The 26,676-nt window shown below is 39.0% G+C and overlaps 1 protein-coding gene across 16 annotated transcripts in view; it reads right to left on the bottom strand.

Annotated features, from left to right (window-relative positions):
- The window catches only part of Ten-m (teneurin transmembrane protein Ten-m), a 569,521-nt gene that overhangs the window by 52,966 nt on the left and 489,879 nt on the right, over positions 1 to 26,676 (bottom strand). The window contains exon 1 of one of the 16 annotated variants that reach the window (XM_087416185.1): positions 1,553 to 7,578. The exons of 14 other annotated variants lie outside the window; for them this stretch is intronic. In XM_087416185.1, coding sequence (XP_087272311.1) covers positions 1,553 to 1,658 — 106 coding nt within the window. In that variant the 5' untranslated portion in view covers positions 1,659 to 7,578. Of the gene's footprint in view, positions 1 to 1,552; positions 7,579 to 26,676 lie in introns of those variants that run through there. One more of the 16 variants, XM_087416190.1, reaches the window with a different exon arrangement.

The raw sequence follows: 26,676 nt of genomic DNA, 5'->3' as shown, positions 1-26,676 counted from the left end.
TATCAAGAAAATATTCTTTGTTAAAGATAACCATTACTTAAAAGGAAGAAAGTAAATTGAATAATTACTTTTCTTATAGCAAGAATGATATTTTTCTGTATGTGCATATAATTTTGAAATTAGTGCATTAAATAAATAAATATTGGAATTACTATTAACGTTCCGTGATTCACCCCCAATCGATCCCTTTTTGCATGCGGTGAGTATGTCACGATGACAAGTGAATCCGATTACGCGATATTGCATAAAAGATACTGTCTACGTTTTCCTCTTTCCATTAAAATGCGGGACTTTTGTCGTCGAATGTTAAGAGGCGCATAATGGAAAATTGCATTTACATACGCTATAAGCAGTTTTACACGCGAAAAAATTTCTCCGAGTCACGCCTTGGATACGTCGACTTGACAAATAGGGCCCGCGTGATAATGCAGTCGCGTGACACCCCCTTCTCTGCTCCATCTCTACGGGGATGTTTTCGTCTTGCTGCTTTTTTCCATCGCGGCAGGGAAGCGTTGCCTCGGGACAATCGATTCGCGCCGAAAATAGAAGCCTTATCATGACAGGCACGAGTAGTTGGATCGCGTGGCTTGAGGATTCTTAATTATTATTTGCTGGGAATTGTGGTACTATCTGGCATTAAAGTACAAGCACGATTTTTTTTTTTTTCATGAATGTTATTGCAAGTAACATTTTCATAAGATTCGAGCTATTTGTTTCTGCAAATGTCTGCAGATACAGCCGCGTATCTTTTAAATTGCCGTCATCGTTATTTAACAATGCTGCGTAATTTGGAATAATACGGGATGACGTGGTACAAATAAAAATAAATAAACGTCAATTTTAATAAAAATATTAGTCACTGTGTTTTTTCTATGGAGAAACCGAGTTATCGGGAACACCACTCTATCAACGCCACTCCGTTTCGCATTGTTAAATATTTAACTACACTCCGATTCTCTTTGATTGATTGGCTATATTCTCCCGTATATTCATGGAAGAGCTACCTTTCATTTTTAAATTTTGCACGGAACAGAAGCGATATCGTCGTTACATGCGTCAGGATCACCCGCGTTTGATTCTGCAGAATCTAACGCGAGAAACCAGTGACTAGACATTTGTACATCAGTACTTTTATAGCATCAGAATATACAATAACGCACAATGTTCCATTATTAAATTATCAATACTTTTCATAGAAATTTCAAATAACGTTTTTGTAGTTACACGATGCATAATACGGATTGTAACATGACAGGTATGCGTGTAAGATGTAAAAAAATTAATACGATTAATTTCACGGTATCACGATGAGAATTAGCAGTGAAGTGATGCCTTAAATTCTTGCCGACACTTCAACCTCGCAGGCTTTTCAACGAGATTTCCCCAACAATGCTTTGCTCAAGCCGGTTTTGAGGGTCGTGTAAAGAATGCATTGAATCGTGGCGATCGAGACGCGAACGATAGAAAATCACGTTTGTTCCGCGGCGGGCGCGAGCTGGTTCCTGGTGGTCGTGCACCGTCGTGGAACACCGGGGAAAGAAATGCCACCCACCTCGACCACCGCCGTAGCAATACGTATACTCGTTGTAATCCATGGACGGCCTCTTGAGTAATCCCTCGCCCGGCACTAGATCCAGCAATGCGGTGGGATCGCACATGGAGGAGAGCGTTCTCTTTTCTTTATCATCGACGAGAGTGAAATGGAGAATACGTGAGCGACGACCCGCGATCTCGTCGCGATCTACGCTGTGCGTCGACGGCGCCGGGTAAACGATCGCGGTGTCGCGATCGTACACTCACACGTCGTCTGGATCTCGAGTCACTCCGGGGGAGAGAAAGAGAGAGAGAGAGAGAAAGAGAGAGAGAGAATATATTCGCCTTCGTATAAACGATCCTTCCGGTTTGGACTTCAAAGGGGAGACACCCGCGACGTCGATGGATGGCGCACGTCCGCGTACGACAAAGCGCGCGAAACCCCACTGTATCCCAAATTAAACCTCACCGCGGGCGCACGGAGTTGTTGATGTACGACGAGGTGAAAGACGAAGGCAAACGGAGTATCCCTCGGCACCTGTCTTCCGTTTGCACCACGTTATGCGCGAGGGTAAGTAAGAAACGTTCTTGAATTCGCATAGTTTGACTGCCGTCTGTCGTGGATAGCAGTCGTTACAGGCATCGTTGGTGTTCTCTCTCTTACAGGACGCACAACCGTTTCAATCGGCACCGCATTCATTCACTGCACTTGGCGACGCACAAAATTACACAGGCATTCGGCGCGTTTCACTTTTGATCTCTTCAAGTTCAACGTCGACTGACGTAAACGGCGGTTCACAGTAGGCACATTTTGAGTCGGAATGTGCCCTTCACGTAGACGTTGAGAAATCGAAATGCACCCTGTCAGAATTGCCTAATGCATAATCTATTGAACATACACGTTTGTCACTTTGTTATGAATCATGAGTAACTGCGGGCAGCCATGCGGCTCTATTTTTCGTCATGACGAAGATTAATAATAATCCGTTTGGTCTCGTGACTTGCGCGGGACAGTCCGTGACCAATTGAAAGCAGAGCACAGCGTGGGACTAGTTCGGGCTTGCTCCGAAAATTTCGGAACCAGATCCTTCGGTTAGGTGACGAGGGTCGGTCTAATTCGTTCCGCCATGGGTTTCGATCGATCGATAAAACGACTACTGAGGATCCTTCCCCTATCAACGATGTTGTCCAGCAACGTCGGAGAAGCACTCGCGCTCGCTCGTGGGGACCGGAAGTCCCTCGGTCACGTTACTTCGCCGAAGGAGAGAGCCGGTCGATCGACGTCCTGTCGTGCAGACGAGTGTCAACGGAGACGTGGATTACGAAAATGTGTTCTGAGAAATTTTCAGGCGACCGCGGTGCGGTTGTCGGTAGTCGGTACACGCAACCGGTTCACGCGATCCTCGGTAATTTCCCTTTTATAGTTGCGCGATCTATCATCTGACCGCACGAGATCCGACGAGTAATTCAACGTCCGGGATCACTGTTTTCTTTCCATTCGATCGGATCGCGATCGGCACACACCGACCTTGCAAAGATCCACGCGACGCGACGCAATGGACCGTCAAGAATCGTTCTTGGTCTTCACTCTCCTTTGGAAGAACCGCACGCTTGCGCGGTCGGTGACAGACTGAGGATAGAGGGGCAGCCGATGACTCCCGACACTGTGGACGACGGTGGATGTGAAGTAGTGGGGAAGGTAAGAGAGAGAGAGAGAAAGAGAGAGTGGGGCAAGGGAGATCCTTCGGTGGCGGGGAGGTTTGCGTAAGGGGCATTTTGGAGCAAGGGTGGAGGAAGGTTTGGGTGAGACGAGGCTGGCGGAGTAAAGGGGTCCGGGTCTGGGTAAGGAGAGAGCGGGAACAGAGGTAGGGACAACAGCCGGTCCTCGACGATCACAGCACCCACTACTCCACTGATGCTGCAGCGGATTCTGTCGGGAAAGAAGACCCGTTCTCTTTCACGCGCCGCCACCCGCCTGGTCCGTCAGGCTCTTCTTCGGGTTCTCGCACCTCATCTTCCTGCCATCTCCGGTGGCCAGGAGCGGATATTCTACGTAAAAAAACTAATGAAACTGAAGTCCTACATCCTACATCTCCGGAAAATCCTGCGAGATAATATTAGGAATTAATGATTTCTGTTGAGTTCTTCCGAAACGTTGATGAAAGCATGCAAAGTTTTATTTAATGTTTAACTTTGCCAAGTTTCTTCCAGCGTAATGCTCCTACTAATTTCTTCCTTTGTAATTTTTCCAGTAGTTTAGGAGCAAATGTAAAATCAGTTAACTCCCGATGGATTTCATTGCAGCCACGTTCCTCGGAAAAATAAAATGGTCAATTTTGTTACAGTAACATATATGAATGTCTGGCTCTTGTTGTCTTATTGAACATCAAAAATTATTAAGCTTCATGCTCCGAAGCGGCACCATCCGTTCCTGGTCTCGTTCGTTTTATTGGGGCGACCGGTTTCGGGCGGTTGATGAACGATTAAAGCGTATCGCGAATATTAAACGCAGAAAGGGAAAGGGAGGGCCTGCGGACGGGATAACGAGATATGTTGCATCGTTCGTACTCTGGATCTTCGCCCACGATCTTCGATTATTGGTTCGGTGTGGGAGCGAACGTGGCAGACACTGAGAGAGTCGATTAGTGTGGGCACGGCTTTGCAGATTGGAAATCGAAGAATTTCTTCGATGTTATTCGCGTGTGCCGACGATTGAAATGCAACAGGGCAGAAAAGGTGATTACAAGGACGGTAATCACGGCTATTGATTGAGGCAATATGTCATCTCACAAGAATGCGCGATGTGGGCGTAGCTCTCGAATAATAACAGATGCAACGTAAAGTGTGAAGACTCACAATTGTAGAGCAATGTTACCGAAGCTGTTATATTCTTTCTTTAATATCGAAAGCAACAAAATATAGCAAATGTATAATGTTCTATAAATATAGAGTATTGAATCTGTCAATTGCATTAAATTAACAATTATAAGCATTATGTTGTAACCGCGTTGTTATTCGATACGTAAACTACATGACGAAAATTGCTCGTGCTACCGGCGCATTTATTATTAATGCAAAAATATCCGAAATCCGTGTTGTTAGGATAGCAAATAATTAATGTTATTACCGGATAACTTTAGAACAATATTTCTCTTGTGGGATAACTTCGCGGCGCGATTATGTATACGCCGTACACGAGAATTTTAATCATTCTCCCAACTAAAACACACCCACGTGTGTGTGCTGTCGAAAAACGAGATAAAATACCATATACTACATTGTAATAGTATTTGTTATTGTTCTTAAAAAGGCAAAATGTAAAATACCGTGCAATATAATCATCGATTTCATGTAGCTTCCGCCATAATTTCGAAAAAGCGCAAAAAATATTTAATATATTTGTTTCAATAAAAATCGGCTGCGAAAGCACTTTCGCGTTAATAAACTTTAAATTTGTGCAATAGTGTTGTCCATTTATGCAATTATCTGAATGCTTTTCGATCACCTTCCATTTGTGCCTATTCCCTATTCTAAACAATACACGCAAATAACTGCTCTGTGCGCAACGCGAAAGGAATGCAACAAAACGCATTGTGCGCTGTGTCTCGCTCTGGATTTACAGAAGAATAGAAAGTTAAATGAAGCGTGTTCCCTCAAATATAATCTTGCATACAGCACGTGAAAAAGAGAAAGAAATTCTCTCTCTACATTATACATATAAAATTCTGTAGTTTCGACGATAAAAATTTTATATCTGATTTTTCTACAATTTTTAAAAAAATTACAATTTATGTTGGCACGTATGTGCGTGTATACATGATTGATAATGTTCACAAAATCTTAAGAAATTTTCCTGCATAATAACAAATTTGCCAAACGATAATATTTATTGAAATAGTAAATTCTTTTTTTCACGTAGGAGATAAAGGATTAATTGTGATTGTGTTTCTGCAAAAACATAGGCAAGAAAATTATTTATATCCATTTTCATTAACATAGATTTAATTTCAATGTTGATTCAACTTACTCTTTATTTTTTTTTTTACTTTTAAGAATTCTTATAAAGTAAATCAAAATTAAAGTTGATCTGATTGGCATAAACATTTTTGTCTGTGTTTACTTATAAAAATTAAAAAAAGATAAAGAGTAATAAGTTGAACCAAAGTTAATCTACTTCAGTAGAAACGAACATTAATGTTAATAGAGAAGTCAGAGTTTGTCAGTAAGATCGATATTAAGCTCTTTTTTGTATAATACTACAAATGTGCTCTTTTTGCCGTGATCATTTCATTCGTTCATGCAATTTTTATCCCGCAGCGAGTTATCGCCCAAAAATGCGAGTTAATGAGTCAATGGGTGACGTAATGAGACTTAAATGGAACAGGGAACGTAAATGCTTGCGAACGGGAAAGTATTGACGCGACGCGGGTTGGATGGTGGATGATATTGCATCGTTCGCGGAAACAGGCGAGAGAATAGGATAGAATAGCACCCCCGTGACGGTGGCGTCGTGCCATCTCGCGTTCAAATGTTTGCCAAGGGACGGAGAAAGGAGGTCTGAGTGATCGTCGACGACGTCGCGACGGCTGGTCGAAGACCGGCTGCTACCGGTTGTCCGATTGTCGGTGGTTGGATACCGTCAGAGAGATTCGGCGATCCATTTTCTATTATACGAAGTTTACCGTTTTGGATCTGCCGTGCGCGTTGCACGATTATTTTTATTTACAATCATTTCCAATAATGCACAAATGAGATTTTATCAAAAATTCCCTGGATAAACTTTGTCAATACATTTTGGAAACATTTGCTTTTAATTGATCAATTTTTGAGAAAAATGATAAAATGAATGGATGATGAAGCAAAAGTTGAAATTTAAACTCGCTGAATTTAAGAAATTATACTCGCAATATACAATTTTTTATTGTTAATAATGAGTAGTACAATTCATTGGCGAAATATTGGTTAAAGATTGGCATACATTGGGGATATATTAAGTCAATGTATGCACCAATGAATTGTGTTGCTAGGGAACTTGTTCAGTGAACGCGCAAACTATTTCTTTCCGAGTAATATATGTATATCTGGTTTAATTTATAAAAAACTGTACAGTAGGAAGTGTATGAAAAAAGAGAGATAGATAGATAGATAGCTAGATGGATAACTAGATGGATAGATAGATAGATAGTTAGATAGACAAACAGATAGATAGACAGATAGAGAGTGCATTTATTGATGTCCTAGGGCAAACTCTACAAAGAAACTTACAACTATAAAAGCAAAGTGAGAATTGCAAAAAAAAATATGTACAAAAATTAGTTAATAATTAAGAGAAAAAATGCAGTTTGTAAGAAAAAGATATAAATGTAAAAAAAAAGGAGAAAAACAAAAATAAATAATATATATGTATATGAAATAAAAATATAGAAAAAAAAACAAACTTCAAAATAGAGAAACATAAAGAAACATGAATACAAATCGAGGATATAAAAGAGAGAGAGAGAGAGAGAGAGAGAGAGAGAGAGAGAGAGAGAGAGAGAGAGAGAGATAGAGAAAGAGAGTAGAGGTATACATCTTTAATACCAATCTTTGATATATAATGAAAATTTGTATAATATTAATATTATTATATAAACCATGTTGAAAACTAAGACAATAGCCATAGATTTGAACAGCAGCTTTGTAACGAGAAAGAGAGAGGGAAAGAGAAAGGATAAATTAAACTGCATTATCTAAATTCCCTCGGAGCATCCATTTAAATTCTCACAGCGCGGAATTGTTTTTCGCGGGAGATTTCATACAGCTGGGTTGTTATAAAAAATTCATTTAGCGGTCTGGCGCATGGAATCCGCCCGCTCCTTTCGCTCCTTCACGTGACTACTCTGAATAATGCGCGCGCTTTCGAGTTTCCGGGTTTCGGCTATCATTTTACCGGGTTACCCGGATTCTCTCGGACTCGCTCGAAACAGGGTGAGCGTGACCTAATAGGTAGACGCTTCCCGTGTTTTTCTGCCCATTTCTCGGTCCAGGACCGAGGCTTTCTCATCGTCGGTCGTACCGCTGTCGTCTCTACCGCGCTTTATCCGATTGGACAGTTTCGCGCTACGGTCCGACGTGCGATTAAGTTGTACCTATCATGGAACGAGAGAGCGGTAGATAAAAACCTTTCCCTCTCATCCGTCGCTTCGCGGTTTAACTGAGCCGAGATAATAAAGAAGCCAAGTCACACGCAGTAAATTATAATGTTTCGAAGAAGACTACCCGGCTTACGTTTTGTCCATTAAATCATTAAAATGGCGCGCTTGACATGCTCTTCTAATTTGTGTATCATTTGTGTGGCATTGAAGTTTGCAATTATGTTGTAATTAGATGCACCAACGATAACGATATATTATCTTAAGACTTTCCTTCATTTTTTTTCAAACTCTTGTTACGTCTTACTATCAAAATACTATCTACTGTTTATAGCAAATATAGATATTTAACATTAAAGAAAGGTTAATCGGATGTAATTTATTTCAATCATAAACTATCCAAATACACAGGTTTGGACTTTCATCAAAAAGTGAACGATAATTGAAAAAAAAATCAATTTTCTAATGTAAAGATTTATAGCGATTTCATTCGGATGACCCAATTCTACCTTCTCTTCGTTACTTTACTCCATTGCGATATTGAAATCCCAGGAAAGCTTTCGGCTGTCCGTAAATGGTACTCGACACTCGCAGAAGATGGGGCTTTCTGCGATCCGAGTGCCGGGAGTGCTGCAGCGACCTTGTTTGCGGTTGTGAGAAACGAAAATGGTCCATGATACTTTCTGCTATATGCAACAAAACGATCTGATTCCATATGCAAAACATTGTTGAAATATCTCTACTTTAAAACAAGTTACACCGTATTAAATATGTAGAGTAATGAAGAATCATATTATTAATATTATCTTTTTAAATTAAAATTGTGATATTTTTAAAATGTGAAACATATAATCAGAAGTATAAAAATATGTTGAAGATAATTTTATAAAAAAGTTTTAAAATATTATAATTTTTCTTTCATGTTATTCATTTATAAAATATTTAATATGTTAATACCCGACAATTTTTACAGCATAGAAAAATTGTTTATGATTAGAAAAACGGAATTGGATAAAATTGTAATAAAATCGAGCTCTCCGTCGAGATTGTATATTAGAAGATTAATCTTTCTTCAATTATTGTTCATTTTTTATAACTATTTAGTGTATTTAATGTAGCAGGAATGTTTGAAATAATTTCATGAATTTTTAATAAATTTTTCTATGATTTTTTTAGAAGCCTAGAATAATAAAAAATTTTTGAGCTAAACAAAAAAGACCCAAAGTCTACAGAGAAAGTAAAAATATATGTACGTACAAAGGTTAATTAATTCTATGCATGTGTTCGCAATATGTTTGCGTTTATCTAATATGCATCCAATTACTGCACCGTGAGAAACATTAATGTGAATAGGACGATATCAATACCGATGTTTTTCAACGGCCTCATACTTTGACACGGCCTCTTTGTCTCGGAAGAGTGTATTCCCTCGGGATAGCGACGGTGCACGTTTGAGTAATCCGACACTCTTCGGAAATCCACGTAGCGCCAGTAAACTCTCAAGGTGGACGAGGATGAAAGCGAGAGATCGGCTCGCGGATGCGGGCGGATACGACACGGTACGTCACGATGCGTTCGGAGTAAATCGACATTTTATTCGCGCGGAGCGCACGAAACTGCCGAAGTCGAAGCGGTCGCTCGTTAGAAAAAGGGTAATCCTCGTATCTTACAGACTTGATGTCTCTATATCGTGAAGGCGACTCACCCTACGGACGACTGCGCTTAATCCTCTTAATCCACTATCGGCTGCGGGGTGGGCCAATAAAAATTCGAGCTCGTTGGAGCCGCGCGGGAGGTCCATATGCGACGATGAGAAGTCCCCTGTTTGCGCGGAAAGGGACCGAAGATAGTCAGGACGCGAAGAATGGGAGAGATCGGGGGGAGAGGAGGGAGGGGGCATCCCTCACGGCCACGGCATCTGCATACAAGGATGATGGCTTCGTAAATTACGGCCGCTCATGGCGATGGTTCTCCGCTCCGCGTGCTGCACTCCAACGCACGTCGCTCTCGGTCACGACCGAAGCTGACTGCCACGAAAACTTCCTCTTTCTCCTCCTCCTTCACCTCCTCCTCGCGTGTGCACCTCATCGCCGGTGTACCGTGGATAAACACGCATACACGCCGATCCCGTGTTCCGTGTAAGGACAGGTCGCTTTACGGGCCGCGCGGCGAAGATAACGAGTATGTAACGCCATAACTCCATACGGCAGTCTTTACACGTCAGGTGCGCGATGCGCATCGCATTTTTTGACTCGATAATGCGGCTCTCGCAATCATTTGCATTCAAACGTGGACGCGATTTTCATATGGAGGCAACGAAGGTTGAAAAACGGACACGGCAGAGAGATGAAACTAATGTTGATAACATTAGGTGTTCATTAGGTGTTCCGTCAGATCTTCTCGGAGATGAGATCAATTCTGGAAGTACTGAATACGAAAGAGTCAGCGATTAAAATATATTATGCGGATAATAAATCGTTTATCCTTTCTCTAAGATCTGGATACAATCGCTTAAGAAGAATCGTGATCAAAATGGACCCCCCCGAACTTACTGCCAGAAGTTACTGCAATCGTCGAAGTTGGAAAGTTCCGTGATAATGGCGTTTCCAATCATTCATCCGAATATGAAAATATAGGTAGTTTCCATAATCTTTCCAAGTTCCGCGCTCTTTATTTCCTTAAACTTTGCATATCGCCGCGGTACCTTGATGCACTCGCGGCCGACTAAGTCGTGGACGAGAGAACTTGCCCAAACGACCACCGGAACTTCGCTCGCACGTCGCCGTCGTGCTTCATCGTTGTTAGTTTGGTTAAACACGCGTTTGTCCCGTTTCCTGTACGAAGAACGGAATAAGTTGCAACTCCGTAGCATGGTAATTTACACAGCAGAGCAGATTTTATGGATGATAGCGCAGCAGTCTCGTGTTTGGCATAAAATTAGCGTTAGTTAGAAACTTCAAACGATCATGTTCGCAATACAGCGAGTGCGTTTGATCAAACGACATTCCGAGAATCATTTAATTTAATGATGAATTTTTATTTAATTTAATTATAAGAAGCATCATCGTTGTGATGAATACCCTGTATTATAAAATTATCAAATCAAAATGTTATACTTTTAAAGAATTTAATTAATTTTTTGTTTGAATTATATTACAGATAAAATATTATAGATAAAAAAAGAGAATTATTCTAATTGATACCTTGTAATATTTTCAAATCGATAAGGATTGGTGATGTGTAGTGAAAATATGGTACTACATGAAACGGTTCGGTTTGGACATCTGGCTCGGCGAGATGAATCTAAAGATTACCTTGTCCATCAGACTGCTGGACCCTTCGCTACTTGCTACTTGCAGAGTCATGGTGGACCTGTTCACTGAAATCTTTTCCCTCGCGGGATATATGGTAGCGAAAACGTGTTTGTTCGATGACACGTGTAAAAATTATAAATTGATGCGTGGGAGCTTTCACCAGTCGAAAGGCGAGAGGAGAAAATACGCGAAGCATAAGGTAGAGTTAAATAAATGATCCTTCCGAGCGTCGTTAAAATTTCTACATGATTGAATATTATGAATTAAGCGAAGTCTAAATGGTAAATCTAAAAGGCGCGAAGGGTAGAGCATTTATCGAGCGTAAATGGAGTTATACACTTTGTTAGTCCGCGTTTACATCCGAGTGTGTGTTGGTAAAATTATTAAATCCCACTCTTGGGGTAAATCTTTTAAAAATGCATTAGCTTATTTCCATTACAATTCACTTTTGCAACTGTATTATCAATCGCGGGAGAGAAACACGTTCCGAACTCTTTACCATAAAGAACCCCGTCTTCTCGCATAACGCGAAAAAAATGATGCACACGAGGACAGATCTGATCATTTCTTTTGGAGGAGCACAGTTCCACGAAACTTTCGGGACCGGCCTTTGGCATCGTGCCATTCCGTATGAAATAGGAGGCGCGTGTACGATGCACTGGAGCGAGAAGAAGATGAAGGAAACGAGAGAAGAAAAGAAAGGAATACCAAAAAGAACTATTGACCGGACCAGGATGAAAGGGTGTCCCACCCTTTTTCGAAATCCGAGTGGCGTACCGTCCAATGTGCGCTCGAGCTCCTATCGTATCCCATATCTCCTCTCTGATGAGAGCAACAGTTACTACCACCATTGCCATCGCCGTGGGCCTGATCACCACACGTACACCACGTACATGTACGGTTCACACGGAGGTGCAGCAAGGTACTTTCGTGCACAAACGTAGTTGGCTTTGCGAAAGAGCCCGCCTGCCATCTGCCCGATACGCAATCCGCCTTAGCCTCTCCTCCCCCTCTTTTTTTTTTACGTAATCCCAGTCGTTTTCCAATCTTAGACGAGCGACTCACAGGCCTTTATCCTTCAGCCTTTCTGGTGGGGTCATAGCCGTGGATCCATTCAGCAGCGGTCGTATCGGTCGCGCAGAAAAATCGGATTCGGGATTCCAGGCTTTTGACCTTCACTCCCTTCACGTAAATTTACCGTAGAATATGTCAACTCACAACTGAGTGTTCCAATTCGATGCGGAGTTTTATACTTCTGTATTCGCCCTACAGATTTTTCGATTGATCGACGGAAAACCCTTTTTTTTATGTGAATTTATAACGCTTGATGGTCTCGATTCGATACACGACTGAATGTTTGCAAACCTTTCTCTGTTTACTATTGGCACACAGAATATTGCCTCTTTATTCTAATAATAATTAAAAATATGGATTAAAACAAATATTTATATTAAATACAATTGAAATATATAATTTAATAGCGTAAATAAATTTACGAAATTATTTCTTTAATAAGTCAATTTTCCTTCGTCCCTTTGATTGTATTTAGAATCGGATTTACAATCATAATAAGAGTATTCCAATTTAATTATTAACTCTTCATTATTTACGTGGAGTGTCTAGGATACCTTAACATTATAAATAAAGCATTAATGTATAAGTAAATATGTATAAAAGGGATTAAACGTATAAATGCTATTTATACATTTACTTCAGTTTATTATATTCAGTACAAAATGTTTTACAATGTTTTAAAAGATGTTTGCATTTATCTTTATATAAAGGATGCACAGAACATTATAAATCTTTTTTTAAATCATCAAAGAGAATAACGAAAATTGAGATATAATGTTGAGTTGTCGAAGGCATTCCACACGAATGATTATATAAAAAAAATTACGCGAGCAATGTAAGGTTAAATATTCATTTCGTAAAATAAAATAAATATTTTGCCAACAAATTCATCATCTGAATTCGCTCTGTGAAGAGTATAAGATCTTAAATTTCGCTTAAAGATCTTTAAATTTCCTGAGACCTTTTTCCCGCCTCGACACAATGCGCTACTTTCAATTTCAAGATCTCGAAAAAGCAACTTCCTGCGGGAAATTTTCCGTAGGTTGTAATCTACTTGCGATATCTGCGATTTCTATTTTAACCGAGAGTAATACAGTGTCGAGTTAGCAGTCACAGTGGGAATACCCGCTTCCTTAATGCACTTCCTGTCTTACGACAGACTAAAGATCTTATCACATAGGTTCGGAGCCGTATCTCACGCTTGCTTCCCCTCGTGCTTCGTAGCCCTTATTCGCGAGACCTTCGGGCTAGTTCCGGCCATCCCTCCGTGTCCGCGAGACTCGTGGGGGGTATCCTTGGGAGGTAGGGAAATAGGGGAGAACTTCTTACTAAGGTTTCCTGCGGGCACCTTCGACCGCTCGCAAGCGGGGTGCATATCCGATTGTTGAAATCGTAGTGCGATCGATGATAACGCGTCCGTACTAACTTTAGCCCTCGTTCGAGTAAAGTAGAAATTGGCTGATAGTCGTCTTAATAATGTCATTTTACGCCACTTACTAAACAATATGAATAATAAAAATTCAATATTGTTTAATCTTTTTATTTTTTTTTACTTGAATTTTTTTGTTTCTTGAATGTGCATGCACACTGAAAGAATAATCTTGCAAAAGTACTAAAAAATTTAGCTAAATACAGATCTGAAAATAATTTTGTTTAAGCATATTCTAATAATTATTTTTGATAGTCCAATAAAATTATTTTCAGATCCACATCTAGCTAAATGTTTATTAAAATGTTACATTCTTCCCGGCAAAATGGTTCTTTCCGCGCAAGAACAATAATAGATTCTTCCGATTTAATAATGAAAGAAAACAGATTATATGTAACATGACATTTGATAACGATAATCAATAATACTTTTCCTAGCTTTATAAATAAGAACGTACCGAATTAAAAGTTTCATTGCCAAATTATACGTCATTGATCTGTTTTAGAACACACTAACGTCAATGACATTTCTTGCTTGTGCGTCAATCAACTCACAAATTCTTAAGCAAGGAACGTCAGAGAAACGTCATTCCTGTGACGATAGAAATAAGGATAGATAAAAGAATATTTAGATCAGACTTCGCTAAATTGGATTAATTTATGATGTTCGAAAATATTTCATATTACGTCAAAAATGACAAACGTCATGTGTCGAACTCATTTGAACTTTTCGCTCGCAGATACATATAATTGCGCCCACTTTTGCATTAAAATGGAAAGAAACTGAGCGTATCTTTCCTAGTTTTTGGCAACTGACGCAAGCGAGATATTAAAATAACAATATTAAAATAAAGTTAACGTCAAATGTAACGTGTAAAATACATCTATCAGCGTAAACGACGTGTAGGCAGGAGTTCTTTTAATTTTGCGAGAGACTTTAATGCTTTAGACAATACTTTATATGTACGGAAATACAAGATCATTTTTTTTACACGTAGAATTAAAATTATTATATTCAAATGACGGGAGCGTTTCGGCATAGGAAATCGTTATTTTACGTCAGACAGCAAACGGAGGGAACCTCCCAAGGTGCGGCGGTCCTTGATATCCTCAATCTGACAAGTGCTTCGAGCGTGTACTGTACTAATGATAAGTAACGAGCGCCTCAGAACAAAGGATTGGAATAAATTTTCGGCGGTCGACATTGCGCGGGAGGAACCGCTTATTTTCTGGCGTTTACGGTCGCCGATGCTAATCTTGGAGGCCCTACGGGAGACCTTCGAGTGCCGGTTTCTTCATAGGCTTGCCATCTGACACCGGGGCCTCTTCAAGAAGGAATCTGGTCTGCGTTTCGAACTGAATTATGCTAATACCCTCCCTTTTCGACATCCGTGATTCACGTCGCCATCTTTGCTGCCACGCGAATTGAAGGAGAGAAAAAAGTGGTATTTCCCGTGGCGTTTCTGTCATTGAAAATCTGCTTATACTCTCTGCAATTCTTATTTTAAAAATCAATTGCAACAGTGCGAATTAAATATTAATTATTGTATCTAAGTTAAATGTTTTATGACAAGGATTATCACAAATTTCTGCGATAGATAGAAATATATAATAGAAATCTCTAGATAGTAAAAAAGCTCTTTTGTACATATTTGCTTCACAATAATGTAATGTAACACAACAAAATATAATGCCAACGTAATGCCAATAATTGATTTAATTATAAATAACTGAAAACAAAGCACTCTCCATTTATTAACTAAAGGTTGCAAGCAGATCATTTCTTCCTCAATTAATATTTATTAAAATGCAATAACGTACCAACTTCAATGTAATTTTTAAGAGCAGCACATAATTTTAAACTCGATATTTATTTACCAATAATAATTATCAACAATTTTATTGGTTTTTCTCTAATTGTAACAATTGTAACAGCTGTAACCCTGACATGAAACTAACATCGTAACTTCGATCGTATATAATATATAGAATTTTTCCACATCGAGTACAAGGAAGAAGACGCACCTTGTGCACCATATATACAGTTTAACTTTATAATTTGCTGTTATAAAACATATAATATTGCCTTTAGGGTGCTCGCGTGGCCATCAAGAAAAGAATGTGGCGAGCAGTAGTGGTCGTAACTGCAAACAGCGTTCTGTGGAATGTATGGGATGCGTAGGCACGCACGAAAAAGCGAAACGTGTATGTGACTCTGAATCGACACGAATAGTATTGATATTTGGGGCCCTCCTTCTTTTCTCCCAATTCCGCACGTGAGCCATGTGTCTTTTTTTTTACATTACGTCATCTGCAGGCGAGAAAAGTCAATGCACCGTATGCGCGCGTGTTCTTACAATATACCTCAGTGGTTCTCATAAACCTCATAGAAAAAAATGGCACAAATATATATAATACAATTTATATATGTACATCCAATTTTTTACCCGACTGCAGTAAATACTTTTAGTCCTAATCTTCAAATGCGTTCACGGATGATTTTGCAATAATACATTAAAAATATATGAAGACTGATCTTGAAGAACTCATGTTCTCTCATTAGAATGTTTAAAGTTTCAAGGAACGATACAAACATAAGACGGTCTATAAGAGAGATGTAATTAAAATTTAGTTGTAATTCGAGAAGCTACACTCCTATTAACGATGCTCTACCATTTAAAGAAAAAAAGAGAGAGAAAGAGGGAGAAAGAGAGTTCGATGTATCACTCTTTCAATGTGGAGTCACTTTCCATTATTAAAAGTTCATCCTTAGAGTGTTTTAATACATGACACTAAATTACTTATTATTCAAAGACGCAATTAAATTGTGGATTTACATATCTATTACGACGCTGGTCGTCGAGATTGCCCTACTTGCGTCTATACATAAATGCAGGAACATGATGGATGACACGAAATGAAGCGCAGAGTTGCCCTCAAGACAGAAGTAATTCAATTTTGCTCGGCGCAGACCAGTTAATTTCCATATTAACACAGTTAAACGTGGATTTTACTCGAGGGTATGGCGTTACAAAGATCGTTAGATCGAAAAAATGTGTATCAACTTATCACGGTCACTCGTCGGACTTTGCCTTCCTACGAGCAAGCAGAAAGAGCGGAAGTCGCATTGTAACGCGTGTATAAAGCAGTAAGCAACCTCTTCTATCGATTTCCGCTTTCAATCTGCGGACAATGCATCAATAAAAGCGAAGTGTGCCGCGAGCAAAGATAACTTCGCGGAACTTCGCATGCTGGTCCGTTCAATCTTCTCTCCGAGCTGTGCGATATCGGCACCGATATTGCCCGCACAATGCAACCATCTATACACACACACACACGTACGCAAATAAACCTACCTCGCAATCGAGCTCTTTAAATATACAGACGCAGAATGCACCCAATTTAGCGAATGGAATCCTCATGTAATAAGAAGTTATCGGTCGCACAAAAGCTAAAGTACTTTTTCTCCGCGAGACGATATCGTTCCGATTTCGATAGCGGCCATTTATTGAAAGCGAAATTGTCAACTATCGAAGATATTCATCAATTACAAAAGGTCGGCGGTCCACAAGTTCTGGTTGGAGAAAAGGACAGTCTTATCCGTGATCCAATCTCCATTAGACCGACTGTTACGATTTTTACGAACGGTCCGACATTCAGTTGCGGCGGTCGATCGAGCGGCATGAAAGAACTGCACAGACGCGAGCAGGGGGTACAACATTAATGTGTTCGTTGACATTGTGTTTATCCCGGCGTGTGCACTGACGAGCTAGGGGGTAGGCGAGAGGAAGGGCGAGAGAGATGAAGCAGTACCCGGCTTTACAGGGATAATTGAAACGGGCAGCCGTTCAGAACGTCAAAAATAAACAAAGCAAAATATATTTCAACCGTACTAATTTAAATAACTTTCCGGTCATTGTTTTTCCGATTTGATTTTCAACTTACGACAGCTGTTTATAATTAATCATAATTAGTAGTATTAATAATGAGAGAGAGAGAGAGAGAGAGAGAATGTTCTAAAATAATAATTTAAAATTATATAGTTAATATGAATGAGAGAAAAAGAGAGAGAAATCCCTTTTTGGATAATGATGGCACATGGAATATTTTCAAAATAAATTTTCCAAGTCTTTCGTATATAATGCACACAAAAGAATCGACGTAATGAATCCTCGAAGTGACTAGGGAACCAAACTTCATATCAAAATAATATCACAAACTGGAGCTCTGGGTGCAACTGAACCGAGCCAATGCTGACATGGGATAGTCGAAGAAGGGGAAACAGAACGCAGGTCCTGGTCCGGTCCAGTGGACACAAGAAGGGGGGCAACGTCCCTCTCCCATGGATGATGGATGTCGGGGCCTTTCAAGTTCGTACGATCCCCTCCCGTCCCGTCCTGTGATTATCTAATACGACGAAAGGGGATCCGGTGGACTCGAAACGATCGTTCTCGTCGTGTACAGACGAGAAGATAGAGGGGTAAATTCGATGTTACCAAACCATAAACGTGACTGTATCGAGTCGGCTACCAGAATTTTCTCGGGGCTTCCCCGAACCGCTACATTCTGTAAACTCGTTCGCGCCCTGTTCCTTCCCCTTCTCTCTCCATTCCCTCACGAGGTAGTAGGTTCCTGCCGAACAACATACGGCTGTCCAGGGACCGCGCGTCGTTCGCGATGAATGGCGGATCCGCGAATAAAAAAAAAATGCGCACGCACACCGATAGGGTAACCCCTTTAATCTGTCACTGTGCACTGTGACTCGCGCCAACTCGTGCAAGGAGAGAAAGGATACGCCTGGGATCGCCTTTTCCGGTGGGGCTTCTACGGGCAATGAAATTACCGGGCTGCCACTCAAATTGGCTCGACTGGCGAACAATCGGGCCTATTACGTGGCATTTGTCAGCACGGCGCTGCTGTCACCGTGCGCAGCTAAGGCTCGTCTCGCGTTACACGTTTTCCTTTCGGTCTTCGCGAAAGGGGTTGGCGAGACGAGGGACCCCGCGGGGATCCGCGGTGTTTAGGCAGGCAACAATTGTGGCGTTCTTGCACAACGAAAAACAGGCACGATCGCCACCTGTCGCGACGCATGACACCACAGTAGAAGCAGCGTGGAGAAGGTAGATCGAGAATATTGCGTAAATTAAAGCAGACACACGTGTTGTAGATTGATTAATGATTGATGTGAGAATGAGGGGGTTGTGAAGATGATTGAAAAAAAAAACAAGGGCAAGCTGACAGACGAAGTATGCAAACGCGTTTCGCCCACATTGTAGGGTTTACAGTGTAAAAATTTATAGAAAGAAGAAATTTCAAAGTATATTTAAAATTTCTTGGTGAAAACGTCAATTTGAAGATTCAACGAAATATATCTGTTTTAAACATTTGATGATAAGTATATATTATTGTACAGGATGGTCTTCCTGAAGAAATTCACGAATTAAAATACTACAGCAAGAAAGTATTCAGAAAATGAAGTAAAGATGTTATGCAAATTTTTATTTTAAGTAGTAATTTTTTAGATAATAAGCATAGTTTTGGAACACCTTGTACATTATATCCATCTGAATACGAATCTCTTTAAGATTCGTCCAACTTATGATTCGCGGAATACTTTCGAAATAGATTTGGGCTCGCATCGTGTCATTTGTCTTTGTCGTCGGCGAAGTCACGAGGAAAGTGGCGAAGGATAAACTTCCCCCTGTCCTGACCGATCCGCGCGATCGGATCGTTCTAAACGAGCAAGAGACGCAGGTTGGTATCGACCATTCGGTTTCGCAGACGGCCAGCTGCGAGGCCCTCGCCGCTTCGGTATTGACGATAAATATAGGCGGTTTCGCTTGGCAGCGACAGGTTTAAGAGGCTTTTAAGAACGCTTCACCGATCGTCCCGCGATCTTTCTCCACCTACTCCTCGCTGTTCGTTCTTTTCGTCCACCTTCGAAGATCGCAACGAAGATTCGATGAATGAAGAGTATCGGCAACCTGCTCCTCCCACTCATATATATCCCGTATATTCGACGAATAATACGTGAAGATCCTTGAAGCATGAAAAATTGAAACGAAATCAAACATTCGTTTCGGAAGGAGGATCTCTGTTGTATGCAAAAGTCATTCAATTAGTTTAGATATACGTTTACGATTTAATTGTTCCAATGCGAGCGATCCGTTTTCAGACGACGTGTTCTTAAGGAAGAGACCGTAACTAGGTGGAAGAGAATTCCAAACGACTGAAGAATCAAACTGAAGAATTAAAATCATAGAAGTTGGACGAGTCCAATCTTGTTGAATTTCATTAATTTATACTGGATCACTGTTTCCATACAAAATCAAAGATGTTGTTTGTAAATGTATTTGATTTATAACTCTGTAAAATGTGATTATGTGCGATTCGAAAGTTTTGCCTTTAATAAATGGAACTTGGACGCGAAGTACGGAATGGTCCAATTATATTCCGCCCTTCTTATGTACGCTTTGTTATAAACTCGGTCCATATTTTTTATCAGTTCTGATAAGCACTTATCGTTAAACGACGCGGAACTTTGGAGGCGTGCCCGATAACTCCGAGGTATTACTCCGAAGTTTAAGCTCGGGAGAAGCACGGAAGTCAGAATCACTTCGCACTACCATCGTGCCGTTTTGAGCCGTTTGGACAACGGCGAATCGTTTCCCCAGGCTCAAGATATTTCATCGAGCGTGTAAAAAGACGCTGAAATAACGTTCGTTGAGCTAATCGAAGTGGGCAGCCATCGTGAAAACTTCGCGAGTCAAACTTAGATATTAAAAGCTACAGTAAACGCGAACTAATTGACAATCGAAGTAAATGAGAGAAACGTGCGACCGCAAGTTCAATATTTATATTTTGTAATAAAAAATTTATATATTCTTCATGAACATTTTATTAAAAATACTTTATTCATTTAGCCATTTTTCTTACGTTCTTTTATCAGAATAAAATATCCGGTAAATCTCGACAATATTTACTCTTGCTTATACGAAATATGTTATTATAACCTACTTCTCGTTCTCTTATTACAGATAAGTTTCTTTACTAATGATATTATATATAGATAGTCGAATATACACAGTGGATATTAAAAATTCGATACAAGATAATATTAAAAATGTCATATGTCGTCTCGCGAGACATCGTTGAACATCAATAAATTTGATGTTTAAAAAGTCGAACGGTTCGCACTAATATCCTCGTGTTTGCCCTATTCGATCTCACCCTCGAATATCCTTCTCTCTCTCTTTCTCCCCTCTTGAGAACTTTTTTCCTTACTTTCTTATCTGACGTTAACTGGACAGCAAGAGTGACCCACGACCGATTATTGGATCCTTTTTTGACCGCAGACTTTACCCTCTCGACGAAATATGCTCGTATCAGCACGGGTTCTCTTATTGACCGTATCGTATCTTTCTTTTTTTCTGTCTTCTATCATGATGGTCTTCGGTGGACTTCGTAATACTTTTATGTAGCAGGAGTAAGCGTCTGACGACAACAATGAGTAAAATCGAGTATTGATGCCATCTAATTCTCTATTGCAAACGATAGATATATAGCATCGTTTAAGTTGTAGGATTAAAATTATTATTATAGGACAAATTATAGGATTAAAAAAATATTCTTGTATCAGAAAAAAATTCAGTTTAAGTCCCTTTTCTTAAATTGAATTAGAAAACGTTCTAAATTGAAATTATTATTTGTATAAGTAACATTAATATTGTAATATGCAACTTTTTTCTTGTAAATTTTGTAAATAAAATTTAAATAATTCAAAATTGATGTATAACAAAAAAAAACACGGTATTTTGGAAAAAGAAAGTCACTATAAAATAGACACGGATTCGATTATATTGGTGGCGAGAAATAAGATCCACGGAGATGCAATTATTTTGTGAAAAAAACACGCTTGATGGATTACGCTGATGTTCGCGTCTTGAAAAGATTCGATTAAGAGTCTGATTGCTATCCGAAAAACCTCAAAGAGTTTCTTCAGTTAGATCGGCGTAATATCGTTCGGCGCGTTCGGAACGGAGTGTTACTCTCTCGAAAAGGGTTCGTTCATTTCTTTTATCGGGCTTGAGAGCAGTTAGATTGCCAGGACAAGCGATTTCGAGGAGCAATTCCGATTGAAGGGAGCAGGGAGGATAGGAACTGGCGGTGACTCTTCGGTTAGGAATTTCGAAGGGTGTCTAATTGCTTCAAAACTTGTCACGCGGCTTCGATCCCGCGATGCTCAGTTGGAGTCCTGCATGATTAATGGAACTTTCAAAAAAAGGACGCACTTATCTCGAACCCTTCCATGAACTAAAGAAATCTGCCTCCGTAATGCGTTTTCCCGGTGATCTGGATCGTCTGTCATATGGTGACATGAGCGAAAGATGACTCGAATCATGTATTGTATATGGCCTCTCAAACGAATCCCAAATCTGTCATTAGCTTCTATCTCGGTTATGGATAATTATGAAACGGATTCTCTTCTTCTTGGTTTCAAACGTATTTTCGCATCGATTAGACCATTAATGATCAATCACTATTTTCGAAGCTTTTCAAGTTAAGCATAATTGATAGCTTCTCCTGTTATATATCACGTAACCTAAATTCATCGAATTTTTTATAGGTACAGCTTCATCAATGAATTTAGTATAACCTTTCACTTCTCTTTAAAAAATCCAATCAATTACCGCTGTACTTTCTTCTCTCTTTGCAAATTTTAATATTGAATAGTTTTATAACTTGCAAATTATTTATTCATTTTTCGCAGTAAGTTTGGAAGATTCTAAAAACGTTTAGCAATATTATTATTAAATTGATGATCTAATTTGAGATATTAATATTTAAATTTCAGTTTGCGATTGTATTTTAAGTCCGATAAATCGAATCGATGTGCAGCACCAAGATCTGTGTTAACCAAAAATAGGATTATTTCTCTTAATTGATTAAATTTATTTTTATATTACAATTTTCTAACTGATGTATCTGTTTTAAGCTTAGATTACCACTTTTCCTGTGTATTACGCAGGAATGTACAAGAGAACGTAATCCAACTCCGTTGAAATCGTCTAATTAAATAAAGCAGCGTATTATTTGCAATTCAATTGATGGAGAAAGAAAAGTTGGATATGTTTCCTAGCTCATCGTGATACCGCCTCGGCATTATTGCGACGACAAGCAATAAATAACGCGAGGGAAAAAGTGATATGGTCGACACATTTTAATAATTCATTTAGGAACTTGGATACTTTCGTGCATTGAGTCCAAGTCAATACAACGTGATACGATCGATGAGGTTCTGTCGAAAAACATGACCACCTGACTACTTCCTTCGAGTAGCCGCAGATTCCTTTTTTCTCACTTGCTAACAACCGAGATATCTTTTCTTTTCTTTTTAATAAAATAGTAAGAAACTTCAGTATACAAGGACGATGTTATTGATTCCATTTACTGTTCTTTCGATACATAATACGTTAGACATCAGCGTTTGACTCAATGATTTTCGCGACCATCATATATTATAAAGCTTTTTCAGCTGAAAAAATTTAGCGAACAAAGTTCAATCGCGTTTGTCTATCTCTTTTTTATTTTACATCTAAGAGAGGGATAAATGCGAACGATATTATCGCAGTATATTACATCTCTTATTTCTCACATTCAGTGATATACACTTATTATTATTATTAGTGCTGCATTATAATATATATATATATATATGATCAGTGGCGTATTTTTATACTGTTCGTGGCGTCCCTTTAACACATTTAATGTCTTTTTTAAACGAATGAGCGATTAAAAAAAAGATTCTCAATTTACTCTTGATTTTTTTCCAAAAGTATGAAGAGTTATTTGAATCAAAATTACAGTTAAAATTACAATTGTCGGGAACTGAGCCTTACTATTTATTGACTCTTACAAATTATAACAATACATAACAATTAGGCAATATTTACTTGTTAAATCATTAGAAAATTGGCGCCTCTACACCCGAAAGATGGTACTATTCTTAGAAAGATGACATCCCCGAAGCATGAATGGGCCTCTAAATCCATTACTGTATGTGATCATAGAACGCATATGCCGTTTAAGATAAACACCATTACATTTTTTCGGTGATTTTGATGTAGAGAAAAATGAGGAAATTGGGAATACCTAAGGGAAAAGTTAAATAAAGCCGATTATTATTTATCCATTATAGAAGTTTTTATTGGAAAAAAAATATTGGCTTTAACCTGGAATACTTATATATTATATATTTATATATTATTAATATAAACTATGGCCCGTATTCAGCGATGTTAGCGCGTATTTAGCATACAGTTCACGTTATGTGTACTATAGAATTTCAAACGCGCGTATTTATCAGTATAAAAGCGCGTTCTGAATACGGACCTATAATTTTAAACAAAAAACAAAATCGATTCGGTATTGTCCCACATACCGATGGGTAATTCCGAACGGCAAGGGTTTTGTTTTGTATTAAAAATTATATTTATATCGATAATATATAGATGTTAATTATTGTCGTTTAAAACCAAATAACTGGAATATATTTTTATTGAAGACTTCTAACAATTGATAAATAACCATCGGCTTTATTTAATTTTTCCCTTAGGAGTTCACAATTTTCCTCTCTTCTATTTGTGATCAAATTGAATGCAAATTAATATTTTTGTATAAATAAGATAAAAAGAAAAGATTTAGGAAAGATTTAGTCTAATCGTCTAATAAACACAAACCTAAAAAAAACCTATGCTGCTTCAAGGCATAATACGAGCAGACATCTGCCACATTCGAACCGGAACGTTGCTCCGCATGAACGGCGCAAATGTGTTTGTCATATTTTCAGGCACTCGAGCGTCGTCGCGGTGCTCCAAGGAATTAGGGGAGCGCTTATTCAAACACGCGCGGTTAAAAGTGTCCGCGTACTCCCCTCTCGTATTATCTCGGCACGTCTATTGGCAGCTTTGTACATGCCGCTGATGAGTTACACCATGCCGAGGAGGAGAACGACACGCACGTCCCTTCTAGCTAAAGAAAGAAGTATCATCATGTGCGTTCTTATGGGAACGCAGTTGCGCGTGAAAAATCTGTGTATCCCTTGTCGATATATCGGAGTCAAACACGACACTCCCAATTCCACTGTTATGCAAACACTGCTTGTGACTTTGCCGGTGGAAAATTTTAATTACAGCTTTTAAACAATTAATTTGTAATGTGTCAATGTTAAATAAAACTGTTAAACTTCTTTTTAAATAACCTTTTTGTATTTTCTATCATCCCTTTATTTTTATAGGAATTATTTTATCAAAGTCTCTAATTTTGTATAATTAAATGATGTTTAAGTTAGTAATTTTAAGCTACTATAAATGGCATTAAATCATCGAGAATTAAGATACTTGAGAAACAAATAAATTCTCCAATTTCAATTAAATCGTACAATTTGTCTTCAATAGATAACAGCGTGAGGGTTAAATAGATGCATCGTGCGAAGTACGAAGTACTCCGTATCGCTATTCCACTTCCATTTGCCGTCTTCCATCGAATGCCAAAATAGATGTTGCGTGCCCGTGTGATTCCAACTATCTAAACGGATATTGGGAGTACGCGTCTATTCACGCGCGTGTGCATTTCGATGTGCGTGACGTGCGTGCACCAGCCGCGTTATCCGCACACAAAAGGCGATGCATTAACGCATACATGCGCAATCAAGTGATATTGAGATATGTGCTAAAGGAAGATGAAGGATCAGACGGAGCGGCGTTCAACAGGAACAGGAGGAGTTATCAAACGTCAAGACTATCGACTGAAATAGGAATATTGGCTCTGTCTCCTTCTCAAATAAGAGCGCAATTTTAGAGATGTGTAAGATACACGAAGAGAATGAGAAAAAAATTGTTGATATTCTAGCAATAAATTTGAGTGTGTTCTATCTAAAAATTTTTATAGTCTAACAAAATTATTTTTGGATCTGTATACTTAGCTAAATTTTTGGATTCAGCGAAATCGTTCTCTCCGTGTAAAATGCAAAATTAAAAAGTATCTGTTAAATCAATATTTTATGATGTATTAACTTTATTAATTATTAACTATTATTAATTTCCGACTGTCGTTTCTGTTATACTTCATTTAATGAAATATAATATATTTAAACAAATATGAAAAATATTAAAATATAATATTTTCAGAAAATAGATAATTGTGTTGCAAATGGAAATGCTTCGTTTAATAGAGCCGACTGCAGCAGATAAATTATCCCAAACTAACGCGCGAGAATGGCTGTTTAGGGCAGTAAGAGAAATTCCTGACACGTAGCCGAGAGTATAGCGGATGGCATAAGAGTAACAGCGTAACAGAGTATCGAGGGTCGTGATGTAGGGGATTAGCAATTTCTCCAAGTGCGTCTGTGTAATGTCTCTGGGGTATCGTATTGGCTCGCGATACCAATCGTCCGAGCCATCGATCACCTTTCTGCAGTGGAAACGGAGTGAGAATCTCTCTTTTCGATTTCTCGGTGGTTACAGGATGTTCATACTTTTCTCTCTTTCTCTCTCTCTCTCTCTCATATATAATATATTATATATAGGGAAAAAATAATCCAATGTAGCTCGCATTTATTTTGTCCGTTTATAGCCCAGCCGAAGTCAATTAATTTCAAACTAGTTTGCTTTAAAATTTGGTCTATTATTTATTTTAATTTTAATTTTAGACCATGAATGAGTAAACTATATTGACATCGCAATCAAACTGATCGAAAATAATAAAAATAGTAATAATGTAAGCCATGATATAAAAAGAGCCATGATATAACAGGAAATAGGAAAGAACTGGGTTTATTTATAAAATTACTCTAAATATCACGTTGTTTGGTCAGAAAACTTTCCTCTATAACGTCACTTAAACGCGAGATCGCGCATACAACGTTTTCTGCCTCGCGTGTGTTCGAAGCCCATCTGGAATTGTTTGTGTTAGGAAGTGTCGTGTTTCGGGTGTTCCATCTGGGCACTGCTAGGTCGAGGATCATGCCTGAACTCCGTGGAACGCGTAACTCATATGCAACTTGTGTATATATTGTGTCACGCGGCCATCCTGCGTTTTCTGTAATATTGCCATCGTCGCCTTTTAACATATCGGTTTCGTCGACTACGAATGATACATAATATCTCGACGTAAAAAGAAACGCGTGCGAATTCCGT

The sequence above is a fragment of the Acromyrmex echinatior genome, chromosome 19 (assembly GCF_024713525.1).
Source record: "Acromyrmex echinatior isolate Ae372 chromosome 19, ASM2471352v2, whole genome shotgun sequence".
Taxonomy (NCBI): domain Eukaryota; kingdom Metazoa; phylum Arthropoda; class Insecta; order Hymenoptera; family Formicidae; genus Acromyrmex; species Acromyrmex echinatior.
Note: the sequence above shows the minus strand (reverse complement) of the source record. Positions and strands in the feature narration are given on the sequence as shown.